At 38.4% G+C, this 16,305-nt stretch overlaps 1 protein-coding gene across 1 annotated transcript in view; it reads right to left on the bottom strand.

Annotated features, from left to right (window-relative positions):
- Positions 1 to 16,305, bottom strand: part of fstl5 (follistatin-like 5) — a 323,171-nt gene that overhangs the window by 193,321 nt on the left and 113,545 nt on the right. The window contains exon 4 of the mRNA XM_057850040.1: positions 15,647 to 15,895. Coding sequence (XP_057706023.1) covers positions 15,647 to 15,895 — 249 coding nt within the window. The remainder of the gene's footprint in view (positions 1 to 15,646; positions 15,896 to 16,305) is intronic.

Genomic DNA, 16,305 nt, shown 5'->3' with positions numbered 1-16,305 from the left:
TGTCTGAGGAGGAAAAAAAAGAGAAGCTACCAGGATATGCAGAATAAACATTGGCCCGGCTTTCACTTGCTGACGTGACCCGTATGGAGGTAGATTTGTGTCTTTATCATTCAATGAAAAAAAAGTTATTTCAAAAAAAAAAAAAAAAAGTCACTTCAATCAAAAAAAAAATGTGTTTGAATGCAAAAATTAATTTCAACCAATAAAAAGACATTTGAAAACTTTTTCTTTGATTGAATTTTTTTTTTTTTTTTGGATTGAAGTTGCTTTTGATTGTAACAACTTTTTTGATTGAAGTAATGTAGTTTAGCCATATTTTGGCTATGACATTTGTGTCTTTATTTTCAGTTAAAAAATTTGCTTAAATTTTTTTTTTTTTTCAAAAGAAAAATCCCTTCAATCAAAAAAAGAAAAAAATCAATCATTGCTAAAAAATTTGCTTAAAAAAAAAAAATTCAAAAGAAAAATCACTTCAATCAAAAAAAGAAAACAAAAATCAATCATTGAAAAAAAAGTTTTTGAACCCGAAAAAATATTTTAGACTCAAAATTTCAATTTGAACAATTAATTTTTCGTTGAAAATTTTTTCATTGATAAAAGCAATCCTTTTTGTGTTTGGGCCATATTATGGGTAGGACATTTGTGTCTAAATCATGCAATCCCCCCAAAAAAGTTACTTCAATCAATCAAAAAAAAAAAAAAAAATTCAATCAGAGAAAAAAAAACACTTTTTTTGAAGTGCAAAACGTTTTGGACAACCTTTTTTTGATAGAAGGTGAAAGTTTTAAACTACCTTGTTTTGATTGAAGAGGACAAAGTTTTAAAGGCACTTTTTGGGGGGATTGAATCATTTTGACACAAATCTTGCACTTCGCTATTGGTCAGACATGTTTGAGTGACAAGTGGCTACGCCAATGGAGTAAGCTTTAAAAGCTTGATGAAGCAAGAATCATGGCCACAACTCGTTGGGCCGGCCAAGCCGTCTGCTCAAGCATGAGCCGAAAATAGCTCACCAAGGCGGACGACTTTGATGCGAGACATCACTGTTAAGCAATAGTTGCAACTGTAGAATAATGTCCCAATAACATAAATAAACTATCAACTGATACTTAATAATTCATTAGTTAGTAAGCTACTAATAGCTTATTAATGTTGTATTACTAATTTATAGGAGGTAGGTATAAATCATTGGCATACAGTTTACAAGTCATTTATTACTCATTAACTCATTTGCTCCCAAAAACGTATAAATACTTTATATTTTTAATTGCTTCAGTGTTCCAAAGACGTATTTATACGTCTTTTACGTTTTTTTTTTTGTTTTTTTTTACAAGAGACATCTCTGGGTTCTAATTTAATTTAGCTCCAAAGCACAAAGCTGAAAATCCATTTTAAAGCATTAAAACTGGTCACTGGAGGGCAGTAGCGCATTTGGTAAGACCCGCAACCTGATTCAATGGCAACGAACGGCCGGGGCGCTGGCGGAAGACAACCGAACGGCATCCAGGATGCCAGGCATAGGACGACCGAGCAGAATGACCAGGATGTACGTTGCCGTTGAGTCCATGCTGCTCGCCGAGCAGACCCCGCAGAGACTCAAAAAAATCCATCTTTATGAGACAGGCAACGATGAGGGAAAGGTTTAACGGATGTCGCGGCCACAATAGCGTCATCTTTCAGTTAGTTATGTGTAAATAAATTGTTACTTTGCTATCAAAAGCTCTATTTGTCTGGTTTATCTTATTTTGTATAAGGAAAACATTATTCAGATGTTTGGGATGTAACTAAAGCAAAAAAAAAAATCTGCATTAAAGTCAAAGTTATGTTTGAAATGTACGCTTTCACAAAAAGCTCAATTTCTCTGTTTTTTCATCAGAAATTGGAAAATTGCTCAAACTAAGCTATTTTCTAATGCTGATTTCTCAAGAATGGAAAAAGATATGAACTTACCTTTTCTAACCTTTCTTTTGGTTTTTATAGCAATAGAACAGAATTTTCTGTGGGCCTTGCAAAATCAGTCAAAATCCAGTAAAACGGCCCGGGAGCGAAGGGGTTGCACCGGTGAAAATGGCTGGGAGTGAATGAGTTAACCATCAGTTGATTTATGGCATATTATCTATAAGGCGTCATTATAAATGCTTAACACTGTTAACAAACACTTAACAAATTAATAATAAATCATTTATTATCAGTTTACTAATCTTCTATTAAGTAGGTACAGTTACACTGGATAGTTATTATAAAGTGTTATCAGTTACTAAAAGCATTGCCTGTAAAGTTAATTAAGATTCTATGAAGATGTTTCCTGGAACGAATGTCAATGCATTTAGTGCATCGTCTCTCTCACTTTGGGGAGGGAACAAATATCCGCGACGCTTAATCGGCCAATTTGTCATATGATTGTTTGGGCTCGGCGTGAGGAATAATGGGCCTATTTTGCGCTCCCAAATGAACATGCAAGTCGATATGGCGAGGTCTGAAGCCCCATGTGCTATAAATAAATCTATTGATCACTCAAACACACACGCATGCACACACTCCGTGTCTGACCTGCATTAGACTGCAAGCAAATAAGATTACAGGCTTGTCAGATTGCGATGTAAAGTGTAAATGATTTTTAATGGTATACGTGTTTTCTTTTGCCAGCAAGTGCATATCAAAGGCGTGTCAAATCGATGCTGAATGCACCTCACATGAAATATTCATTCAAGCAAAGAGAAACAAAGTATGAACATCTTACAAAAAGGTAAACATCCTCATGCTGTCTTGTCAATGCACAATGAGGAATGAGTGCTGGAGTCAAGTGGATTTTATTTTTCACTGTGATTTATCAGTTTATTATAAAGAAGTATACAGGCCAAAAAAGGAGAATAATAAGACTACAAGAATGAAAACATTATTAGGGCTGCAGCTATTGAATATTTTAGTAATTGAGTATTCTACTGAAAATTCCCTCAACAGCCGATAATTGAATCTCAGGAGTGACAAGATTTTTTTTTAAATTTTTTATTTTTTTACAGTTTTCACTCAAAAAACGTAAGATCTTATAAAAAGAGTTCTTATTTCTTACCTAAAAATGTCATTACACACCCCACTTAAAAGTTAGGTGTTTTTTCCAAGAATTTCCTTTTTTGTCAAGCTATTTTTAAGTTCTAGTTAAGTTTGAGGTCAGTCTAAATCAGACATATCCAAAGTCAGGCCCGGGGGCCAAATGCGCCCGTGGTCAAATTTCATCCGGCCCCCAGCCTCTGTCATAAAATCAATAACATCTGGCCCGCACACAGACTTAATAAATTGGTCAGCAGTACTGCAACTGGCATATGAAGTAGCTTACACACGAAATGCTGCTCCTCATTTACCCACTAAAAGGCAGCAGCACTTTAACCCTTTATTGCCAAATGTATCACATTTGATACACTTAAAATTTCATGATTTTCAGACTACCGTAGTTTCCCGAATATAATGCGCACTTTTTTTCCCCAAAATCAACTTGTAAAATCATGGTGCGCATTATAAACGGGTACATCGATGGAGACAGAAATACATATACAAATATATACATATATATACATATATACATATACATATATATACATATATTCATATATATATACAGATATACATACATACATACATACATATATACATATACAGATATACATATATATACAGTGGGGAGAACAAGTATTTGATACACTGTCAATGGGTTTTCCCATTGGCAGTGTATCAAATACTTGTTCTCCCCACTGTACATATAAATGTGCATATATATACATATATATATATATATATATATATATATATATATATACAGTGGGGAGAACAAGTATTTGATACACTGCCATTGGGAAAACCCATTGGCAGTGTATCAAATACTTGTTCTCCCCACTGTATACATACATATATATATATATATATATGTAAACCGATTTTTTTTTAATTGACACGGCCACGTTGTGTTAAAGAAACGTATGCGGGGACCCGTTGCCGACCATTACGGTACGTGACGTCACCATTTTGTTTCGGTAATACGTCACTCTAATCGGCCGAATGATTTCGTCTGTGTTAAATTCTGCTTTTTTCACTCTTCATAAAGCACAGAATTTAGTTTCTTGAACTCATTTGCGTCAAAATTTTATTGCAGCTACGCAACTCGGACCATAACAAACGTAAGCACACAGGCTTCCTGTGTCCGTCAACTATATCTGTCCCTCAGGAAACTCAAACCCAAATAACAATAGTTCCTATTGTTACTGTCGTGTTGACAGCGATGAGCTCTAACGGATTTCCGACTTACGTTCTCACCTTCATTTTACCGTATCAATCCAGAAGAAACATTTATTCAACATGATGAAACGAGCAAGTTATACAGCAGCCTTTAAAAGAAAAGTCACATCTGTTTTGTTTTCTCCTAGATTCTGGTAAGTTGGAGAAGTTGTCAAATCATATTAATACCGTAAATATTGTCAATTTATGGTAATGTTTTGAACTACCAATGTGCTATGCTTGTGCTGTGTTTCACCAGTCAATAAAATTACATTTCTGTATCTGTACATGAGCTCTGTTTTCTTGTATTCTTCTATTTATTGGTGCTAAAATTAGGGTGCGCGTTATAAACGGGTACAATAATTTCCCCTAGATTTTACAAGTAAATTTGGGGTGTGCATTATACACGGGTGCGCCTCATATTCAGGAAATTATGGTAAATATATATTTTGCATTTATGTAATGCGTATGACGACGCCAGTATGACAACCTAATAATAACGCAATGTCATTACTAAAACATGACATGTTGTCCTTCTGTCTCCACTGGGACAGACACACGTATGTGTTGTTATGGTGGAGGCTCTCTTGAGGCCTTGGCCTCCTGTTATTGTTTATGGGTGAAAAGCCTGGGGAATTTAAAGCAACACGTTCGTTTCTGGAAAGATCCTAATTACTGCTCACAGAGTTGTTGTTGTGAAGGTACAGCGTGTGCTCTGTTAGATGCTTTTGTTTTCACATATATCCTACAAATAGACATGGACAGTTCACGTTCATTTGAACAAATACAGGCCTTTTTTCTCCTGCAGTTTTGCTTGACGTTACTTGACACGATCACAAACAAGATAGCTCAGTTAATCACATCGGATGACCAACTTTATTTTTTATATAAATCTTTGTAAAACAAAAACGTTGAAATGTAATTTGTTTTCAGCGATATTTTGTGCTGCACAACTGATTTGCAAAAGGGATTTGCAAATGTTTTTTTTTTTTTTTTTTTTGCTTCCTTGAAACCAGTGCTGTAACCCTTTTATCTTTATCTATACTTACAGTGTATCACAAAAGTGAGTACACCCCTGGCATTTCTGCAGATATTTAAGTATATCTTTTCATGGGACAACACTGACAAAATGACACTTTGACACGATGAAAAGTAGTCTGTGTGCAGCTTATATAATAGAGTTCATTTATTTTCCCCTCAAAATAACTCACAATATAGCCATTCATAGCTAAACCCCTGGAAAAAAGAGTACACCCCTTTGTAAAAACGTTCATCCCTAAATGTCCAAATTGAGTACTGCTTGTCATTTTCCCTCCAAAATGTCATGTGACTCATTACAGGAATGCTGTCAGCATTGCTGCAGAGATTGAAGAGGTGGGGGGGTCAGCCTGTTAGTGCTCAGACCATACTCTGCACGCTACATCAAATTGGCGTGCATGGCTGTCACCCCTAGGAGGAAGCCTCTTCTGAAGACGGTACACAAGAAAGCCCGCCTGTCTCATCAGACCATAGGACATGGTTCCAGTAATCCATGTGCTTTGTTGACGAGTCTTCAGCAAACTGTTTGCGGGCTCTGGGTTATGATTCAATTTAGCTCAAAAGCACAAAGCTGAAAATCCGTTTTAAAGCAATAAAACTGGCATTAGCGCATTTGGTAGGACCCACAACTCGATTCAACGGCAATAAACGGCCGGGCCGCACGGCCGGGGCGCCAGCGGAAGATGACCGAATGGAGAACAACCTAGAGGACGCCCAGGATGCTAGGCACTGGACGACCGAGCAGAACGACCGAGACCACCAGTGCAGCAGACGATGCCGTTGAGTCCGTGCTGCTCGCCGAGCAGACCCGCAGAGACGTACAAAAATCCATCTTTATGAGACAGGCAGTGATGAGGGACAAGTTTACCCGGCTGTCGCACGACAACAGCGTCATCTCTCAGTTAGTTATGTGTAAATAAATTGTTACTTTGCTATCAAAAGCACTATTTGTCTTGTTGTGTTTTGTAAAAGGAAAACATTATTCAGATGTTTGGGATGTAACTAAAGCAAAAAATAGCTGTGTTAAAGTCAAAGTTATGTTTGAAATGTTTGGTTTTACAAAAAGCTCAATTTCTGTGTTTTCTCATCAGAAATTGGAAAATTGCTTAAACTAAGCTATTTTCTAATGCTGATTTCTCAAGAATGGAAAAAGATATGAACTTTTTTTTTTCCTGCTGAAAGAAGAGAGTCTAATCTTTTTTTTTTTTTTTTGGTGGGTTCCATGTTTGTATAGCAATAGAACAGAATTTTTGTGGGCCTTGCAAAATCAGTCAAAATCCAGAAAAACGTCCTGGAGCAAAGGGCCTTGCTCCGGTGAAAATGGCTGGGAGTGAATGAGTTAATGCTTAACCACATGAGGAAGACGTAAACAGTGAGAGAGCGGTGTGCAGTTGTTGTGTGCAGCTAACATAGCAGAATGTGTCTGAGGAGAACTTCTCTACATGTCCGTCCATGATCAAACGTAAGTAAATTTTCCTTTATTTAAAGAAAGTTTGTAGTGTTTACTTTGTAACCGCTGTATTTGTGGCTATTTTTGACACAAAGTTGCAATTTCTGATGCGGTGTAAAATTTGACAGAACACCTGTTAACATCTGCGTGCGTACCATATTCAATGGATGACGATCTTGGCGAAAAGTATAGCTGTCCTAAGCAGCCTGATTTAGAATTCCCCTCAAAAATAATGAGAAACAAACAACGCTTATTTTCAACTTATTATTATAATTATTTTTGGAAGTTAATCTTACGGCTAAAATTGCGTTTCAGTTTCATCAACATGTTGTGCACCCCCCTGCCCCAAAAGTCAAACTCCGCCTATGACACTTGAGACACTCCTGCCTGCTTGTATACCAGTGCTTCTCACTTATTTTCTGTTACGCCCCCCCATAGGAAGGCGTAAACGTTCCGCGCCCCCCCAACTCTCTGCTGCCCTATGGATAACATTGTGTCCTTTTTTAATATTAAAGAAGAAGAAAAAAACCCACAACCATACTGTAAAAATAGACTCAAGATACATTTTTTGACCGTTTGATACTGAAAAATAATAATAAAATCAAAAAATAATCATAAAGTCAAATTGATTAGCAACATTAACTCAAGAGGACAATATGCCAAACCAATAGACTGAAAAAACAAAAATTAATACAACAAAAACAAATGTCATTGGACAAAGAGACAGTTTTTGTTTTTGCTGCGGGCAGTATCAGCTCCTTTGCTGTGATGTTGGGTTATTTTGCATTGAGCAACTTGGTATGCCACCTTATGCGATGCTGACAGTGCTCGCTGGTTTGCTGATGTAACACTGACAAAGCGGGACAATTGTTGGCAATATTCGGCACCTTTTCGCTGAGAATAAAAAACAATTCCTGCTGTCCGCTGTGAACATTTTTAGACAAAGTAAACAGACTGGTCTTTTCTTGTCTCCCACTGTACTAAAAGTCAAAAGCCAAATGCGACATACTAGTGCTGCAAAGATTAAACGATTAACTCAAGTATTCGATTAGAAAAAAAGATTCGAATTAAAGTTTGCTGCTTCGAGTATTCGTTTAATTATAGAGGCGTTGTAATGATTTGTTTTAAAAGTGTTTGCATTTAGTTGTATTGATTTGGGTGGATACACTGCCCTCTAGTGTGCCTCATGGCTGAATCCAGCTTCTCTCTGTTAAGACCAACATAAGCTAAGTTTTTGTTTGAGCTAATGTTATTTTTTTTAAATGCATTTCTAATTTAGTTTATAGGTATATTTAACTTTTTTGTGGGCATATGTGTTTGAACCATTTGTTAAGGGCATGGTAAAAGCGTTAGCATTTTAGCTAACAGACTTTTGCTATGTAAGTTAGCCAATTGTTCTTTGTTGTACATAGATCTTTTTTTTATTTTATTCATACCATTTGAGGCTCAGCTCAGGTATTTTCATTTTTTATGTTCCTTATCCGATTACTTGATTATTCGAACTAAGTAGTTCAATGATTAATCGACTACTAAAATAATCGATAGCTGCACCCCTATTTTGAACACTGCAAAAACTCAAAATCCTATCAGGACATAAAATTTAGACTAACTTAAAACTTAAATAGAACTTCAAAATAGCTTGACACAAATGGAAATTCAATTGAAACACGTGGGGAAAACACCAAACTTTTAAAGTGATGTGTGTAAACGTAATTATATTTTTTGCTAAGAAATATGATTTTTTATTTTATTTATTTTTTATAAGATCTGGAAGTTTTTTGAGTGAAAGCCGTGAAATAGTTTTTTTTTTTTAATTCTAGTCACGTCTGAGATGCAATTGTTGGCTGTTTTCAACCATGTACATCGAAAATAAAGGCATTGATTGTCTGAAAATGGTTCAATCTTAGGTGAAATGTCTTGTTTTCTTATGTATATTTATAATTGCTCTTTACCAAAAAAATGTTTTATCCGATTACTCGATTAATCGATAGATTTTTTCGTCGAATACTCGATTACTAAAATATTCGATAGCTGCAGCCCTACTACATACGCTTCGTCATATTTTTTTGTCTAAGCTTTTCATATCTCCAGTGCTCTTTGCTGTATGCTCTTGTTTGGTTCAAAAATACTGCGCACATGCTGAAAATAGAGCGCCACTGCCACCGACTCAGCAGATGTACAATTACACTTTATTCTAGTTCAGCAAAAAAGTATGTTCCCTCAGGTCACATGCGCCACCCCTAGCATCACTCTGCGCCCCCCTGGGGAGGCCCGCCCCACTATTTAAGAAGTACTGTTGTATACAGTCCTGTTTCCACCTAAATCCGCCGTTTGAAGGCAGCGTGTGTTTGAGTTTATCACTGTGAAAGCCAATTTAGCTCTGCCTTGGTCGCCCCCGAACGGGAAGACGTGGCGCAATGTTTGTAGGAGCTGATGGTGAAGTCTATGAGCTTGTCATTTTCTCCTCAGAGTAATTAGTTTCTCGATTGAAGTTTATCTTTCTTTTCCAAAGCAATGTGAGATTGCGCAGCTTCAAAACCCTAAAGAAGCAACAGCAGCTCTTGCACCACGTTTTTGCATAAAGAACTCAAATGCTAAACGACTCCATCCTCCCAACATAATATTCCATCAGTGATTCCACTCTCATATAGCATGTTAATACCTCTCCGTATGTATTTATGCATGTCTTTTAGATTGCAGGCCATGTAAAATGCCAGAGGGAAACTGCAAATATGGAAATCCCATACAAACATCGCACCACAGTACTATTGCTATATGCATAATGTGTTTTGTGCTTTCTCTCTTTGGAAATACATGCGGCAGCAAGTTATTTATTAAAAAGGCAAAGCACATCCGCCTCATTGCGAATTAAAACATGATGATTTATTCATCTGGTCACTATCATATCTTCACAAAAAAAGGAAACTGTTTGAGGCATTTGGAGCATCAGCACGTCCTGATATCAAAACCATGTTTGCTATGCCTGTGGATATTTCAGATTGGGAAGATTTTTTTAGGCCGCAGGGATGGAAAACTTTGACTGAGGCTTAATATTCAAACACAGTTTAACAACACAGAATTTGGTGTAGTAGCCGTCCAGAAAAATAAGTCATGCAAAGAAGCAAACATGGGAAGGATACAGGAAGCTTTTGAATCATTTCTAATTGCTGCCATACTCGTATCCCACACCATATTCTGAGAATTTATAAATTTTATTGTCGGATTTGGCAAAGTTTAATGACTGACTGTAAAACACAAAACTCTAATAGTCAGAGGTTGCGCTAGACTTTTTCGTTGTCTGTTATTTTGACTGACAGGGTCATAAAAATCCGGTCATAATCTATTTTTACCTGTCACTTAAATTTTTAAAATGTTAATAATGACATATTCAATAGTATTTAGTTTTCATTCATCTTTAATTAATATTCTGTCCGAACAAGCTTAACAGAGAATCCACACCGCGCCATCACACATCAAGCAGCTGTGCGTTATTAGCGCCTAGCTTGCCTTGAACATGGCTTTTTAGGAAGGGTCGGACTTGACAAGTCATAAAAAAAATTAAAAAAAATAAATTTTTAAAAAAAGGGTTTGAGGATAAGCCTGAGAATGATCGGTTTTCTGTCTGCTGATATATAACAGGCATATATAATCCCCGTTTAGGCTTATATTCAAAGTATATGGATCGATAGCATGCACGCACTGTTCGTGCATGTCACACACACATACGGGCAGTTTGCCCGACTCTCGGCCGTGTAAGCAATGTTGAAATATTGCTTATATGGAGCAGAGAGAAAACCGATCATTCTCAGGCTTATCCTCAAACCTATATTTTTTTATGACTGTTGTCAAGTCCGACCCTTCCTAAAAAGCCGTGTTCAAGGCAAGCTAGGCGCTAATAACGCACTGCTGCATCGCTACCGTAGCTACCGTACCGTCTCTCGCTTTTTGATGACGTAATTGCTGCATTAAATCCGATTTCCGGGACTGGACAGTACAGACCGCCGCGACAGTCTGGAAAAATGTGGCCCAGATCGGATTTAGACCACGTACGAAAGTGACCCAGATTGGATTTGAAATGGTCCCGTTCTATGCGACTTGTCACGTTCAGACCGTCAAGTTAATGCCTCACTCGAGTCGGAAAAACACGAAAAAATCGGATTCGTGCATTAAGACCTGTAGTATGAACGTAGCCTTAGTTCGGACGCTCAGTTGCCTTGACATTTTTCCAAGTAAGGCCAACGACGTCATGCATCAAGAGAGACAATGGCTAATTAATATGCTCACTCGCCACCCTGTGGTCTGGGGTGTGAATTGCAACCTGTCCAAATGACGGATGGACTTCAGTTTTTTCCGTCACCATTTTAAAAAAACGGTCAACGACGGAAAATATTCGGTTAACGCGACCCCTGCTAATAGTTGTATAGAGTCCATTTTGCCTACACTTATATATTCGTCAAACCCTTTCTTTTATCCCAGGCAATAGTAGGTGGTTTTATTTACCTGACATGTTTCGGCGGGAACTTCCGCCTTCATCAGAGGGTCACTGATGTTGGTGTGACGCGTCTTTATAAGCTGATGGATGAAGGCGTGACTCACCTGTCAGAATGACAGGCGAGTCACGCCCTCTGCTGCCCATTCACTCTTCCAAGATGCTGTTGATGATGATGTGGTGACGGTTGCCATACATGAGGGGAGTCACGGAACGTATTCAAAGGGTCATGAAAAAATACAACATAAACACACCGGTCAAACCACACACAACACTCCGCCAGATATTGGTCCACCCATAGGACAAAATCCATCCAGAAAACAAATGCAACTCAATATATGAAATTCCATGCAAATCATGCAATAAATCATACATCGGGGAGACAGGGAGGAGCTTCATTACAAGAAAAACAGAACACAAGAAGGAATGTGTAAAGGAGACAACAATGAGACAAACAAGGGCAATAAAAGAACAATCACAACAAGAACATCACAAATCAGCCATCACCGATCACTGCAAAAGGGAAAACCACATCATGGATTGGGAAAAGGCCAGAGTCATCCGCACCGAAGAAAACAAACATCAGCGCTGGATCAGGAAGGCCATTGAGACCTGCATGCGGGGCCCGAGGACTATCAACAGGGACGAGGGGGCATACATGCTCTCTACGACCTGGAACAGCATCTTGGAAGAGTGAATGGGAAGCAGAGGGCGTGACTCGCCTATCATTCTGACAGGTGAGTCACGTCTTCATCCATCAGCTGATAAAGACGCGTCACACCAACATCAGAGACCCTCTGATGAAGGCGGAAGTTCCCGCCGAAACATGTCAGGTAAATAAAACCACCTTCTATTGCCTGGGATAAAAGAAAGGGTTTGACGAACAAGTCTAATAACGGCATTTTTAAAGTCATTGCATGAAATAAAAATGGCTCCCATTATCCCTTTAATATATGAGCCCTATGCTCTCCCCTCAACTCAAATATGACACATTTGTCTGCATAAGGTTGCCATTTTCTTTGCTGGTGATTGATTGACAGCCGTTTTGTTAATTTAGCTTCGGTTCAAATCGAAACACTTCACGCTGCGCTAATCTAACGTTACATGTGCAGTTTCTTGTCTCTTCCTACTTTAACCGCAGTTAAGAGTCATCGCATAATGTGTTGTTTCAGCAAGCCCAATAAAATGTCTTTGACCGGCGTGTGAAATCACATCATCAACTTTACTGGAGCGTTGCCGTTTTATCCAGTCCATAAGTCAGCGAGGCCCAGAGTCTGCACTTTTCTCTGTCTTCATGCCAGAATTGGAAGCTACTTCTAACAGTAGCTACCCAAGATTAGACGGCAAGCCAGTAATTACAATTGGGAGGCTGCCAAACAGACGAACGGAGCAGTCGACGTTTGGCTGTTGATCACTTCTGGATCCAAAGTATGTGTCTTTTAGTCTGATATTGTTATACATCGAAAAGTCAAATTCAAGTCAAGTTCAGAAGTTGAACCGAATCCATTTTTAGACCTGAATATTTCTTTTAACTCACAACTTTCGTACACAACATACACAAAACACTAAATTAATTTTGAGCAAAAATTCATAACTTGTAGAGCCGTGCACACACAATTTAGTTTTGTTTTGCTTGTTTATTTTATCATTCACGCTAGTTGAACGGTAACACCTCAAGTACATTATTTAAAGAAACACTTGATAGCGTTTCAGTTTTGGTCGATTTCAGCGACGCTGGTGGACAAAAGCGGTAGTGCTTTGCCTTATGGAAGGCTATATTTCCCACGAAGACCAGCGCACAGCCAAACAGTGTCGTAAAATCATCAATGAAACAAAAATCTCCCGGTCACCTGCAGATGGATTAAACAACATTTCTGTTTCCAGCGAATGTGTGAATGACAAATAGTAATAAGGTAATGAATCCAGTTGTGGCTAAACAATAGCATATGGCCGTTAGCAACCGTGTGGCTTAGTGTGGCTTAGACATGTGCCGATTACCGGTTTCAAGGTATACCGTTGTACGAAAACGTCAAGGTTTCAAAACTGCAAAAATTTTCTGTCATACCGTGCTGTAAGCTATAAGCTATTTTTTATGTCCCAACGGTTTTTGCTCAGTGTCAGTGAGTCAGATGTGCTACACAATGGCTGGAAGAGGTGAAACTCCTGAACGTTTTTCCCCATCGAAGAAAGTGAAATCGCCGGTATGGGAATATTTCGGCTACAAAAAAGTTACAAACAGCTGCGGCTGAGAGGAGGAGGGCCAGCCGACATGTAAAACATGTTTGTGGTGGGTGGCTGCCGAGGAGGCAATACATCCAATATGAGTTCACATTTATACAAAATTAAAGGTTAGTAAACACTGTCATGAACGTTTCCCACCAGCTACGAGAGTTAACTTCAGCCTGTTTAGTGTGTCTAGCGGTTGTAAGAAGTGTTTTTTTTCTGTCTCTGGCATATGTCTGTGTTGAGAAAGAGAATCTGTGTACAGTATAATGTAGACATGATACAAGTGATACACACATGCTTTTTATGGAAAATAATTCAATTATTTTTGTTCTGATGGTAATTGTTAGGTCTAAACTCACTTTTGTAATTAATTAAAGACCCAGAGAGGGACCGGAGAAGGATCAGACCAGGAATGGAGATATGTTTTCACCGGCGGCCGCCAGGGAGAGGACTGACAGTGCTGTACGCTTTACTCGCAAGTCAGTGATTCTCTCTCAGCTCCCTTCCTGGGGTTGCGCCTTTAATTGACAAAGTGGGAGAGTTTCAACACACATGTGTGAGTTTCACATCTTGAGCTGTTATCTTGAGAAATGGGTGCGGGCAGTTATTTGTCTCATTGTGTTGAAACTTTATGGTCAGCAATAGAAACCAAAAACAGGAAATGTGCCCCACTGGGTCATGCTGACATCCGTCCTTCAGTTGGATGTGACCTTACACAACACATTCTTTCTTTTGTAAGGCCTTAAGACTGTTAAGTAAGACAGTAGTTATAGCTATTAGTTTTAAACACACATTAACCTTAGCGTGCAAAAGCATTAGAGCATATCTTACAGTAATAATGTTGAGCTCTAGCTGTGGGTTCAGGCAATTTTATTTAGAATATTTCGTTAATTCTTTTGTTTGTTGTTTTGTTATAATTATTGTTATGTTTTAATTTAACATTATACTTATTTTTCAATTTGATCATATGTTTTGTAAAATAAAAATCCTGTTCAATGGAACAAGTTTTTTTTTCTCAAAGTGTGATATTTTTTGCTTAAGGTTATCATACCGTCAGAATCTAATACCGGCACATGCCTCGTGTGATTAAACCCCCCACCCGACGAGTTTGGTGGTGGTGGTGGTCATGCCAGCGAGTGAAAGCTGGGCCAATGTTTATTCTGTATATCCTCGTAGCTTCTCTTTTTTTTCCTCCTCCGACAAAACTTCTTGTCTCTTTTGTTGCTCTGCCATCTTTGCATTATTTGCGCGAAAGCGTTACCATCGACTTCCGTCTTTAAAATTAATGGGGAAAGGGGAAGTGATGTATGCCGTAAAGCAGTGAGCATATTTGTAGTTTTTTTTGTGTGGCAGGGTTCCTGCCACCCTCTTCAAAGTTAATTAGTGCCGGTGAAAGGGATACAGACCCCCTCAAGATATAAAAGAGGTGTCATTCAACTAGTTGTCAGTCGACATTCTATCACAAATGGTATGAAAATGTTTTATAAAGGTTGAAAAGTTACTTAGCGTTGCTTTATTTGTTTAGTACAGTATGTTTAAATGATTCAAATGCCAAAGGTTTGCATGACTTCTGAGGTTAATTCCCCTCATAATCTGAAATTTATGAACTCTGCTGTGTTCAAATGGTTGAAGCTATAAAGTCATGGATATTTTTGCTATTTTCGTTCATTTGCTGTCAGTCCTCCCACTATGAATGGATTGGATGTCTAGCGCTGTCACTGGCAGACAAAGAATGAAGCAGTTTCTGACCAAGCCATGACAGAATTACTTTACATTCAAGTGAGCATGTAGAAATTCAGTATTAAAAGAAAAATATATCCAGTATTTTTCATTTTTAAACATGGTATCGGTACAGTATCGGCCAATACCACAAATTCAGGTATCAAAATCAGGAGTCAAAAAATGGTTATGGTACAACACCAGTTGGTAGCTTATATTACAAAATCACATTGTCAGTGTATGCTCAAAGGTAAGTGATTACATTTAGGCACAGAACTGTCTGGACATGAACTTGTGAAGCATGTCGTGTCAGCAGTCGTGGAAATTCTACTATAATCCCATCCGAAATGCTACAGAGACTTTGGATCCTCATTAGCATCTTAAAGGTTACTTTTCATTGCACAGAAATATCCACAAAATCCCACGTATCCTTCACTAAAGGTCATATGAGCTCCTACCTTTGTAGAAACACTCTTCGCTGTGAACGATGGTAATCTTATGACGTTCGGAGCACGAAGCGCGGTGCAGTTCGCAGTGGTTTGGGTACAATTTTCCATCAGAGCCGCACACGGGCTTGTAGTGAGGCTTGCAGCGGTCCAAGCAGTTACACTGCCCTTGGCCTGTCTGCGGGTTGAGCGTGCAGCGACGGCCCAGACCGCAGTACTTTTGTTCGCATGGATGCGGGTTACCATGGTGGACCATCAAACCTGTAAACATGCAAGGGAGGGAACATTTAGATGCGTAAAAATGATCTTACGGGGTAAACTTAACTACGAAGTAAAATAGTAAAATAAACAGATAAAATGAACATCATGACTTTGAGTTAAGATCAAGACCTGAAGGACTTGAGGCTGAGTACAAGAGTTCCAAAGATTACAACCGAGTCAAGTATCAATAAGAACTGACAGAGTAGGGGTAAAAAGTACAAGACTCTGAGGGGTTAGACAAAGTCAAGGCTAAGACTGAGGGATTTAAACTGATTTAAACAAAGACTTTAAAAGTTTCAGAGCAAGTCTGGACCGAGAAAAAATCGAGATTGAGATTTGAATCCGTCATGGTCAAGTCAAGATATAACGTGGTTGAGACTATGCTTTGGTTGAATTCAAGTCCAACGTAT

Source organism: Corythoichthys intestinalis, chromosome 11 (assembly GCF_030265065.1).
Source record: "Corythoichthys intestinalis isolate RoL2023-P3 chromosome 11, ASM3026506v1, whole genome shotgun sequence".
Taxonomy (NCBI): Eukaryota; Metazoa; Chordata; class Actinopteri; order Syngnathiformes; family Syngnathidae; genus Corythoichthys; species Corythoichthys intestinalis.
Note: the sequence above shows the minus strand (reverse complement) of the source record. Positions and strands in the feature narration are given on the sequence as shown.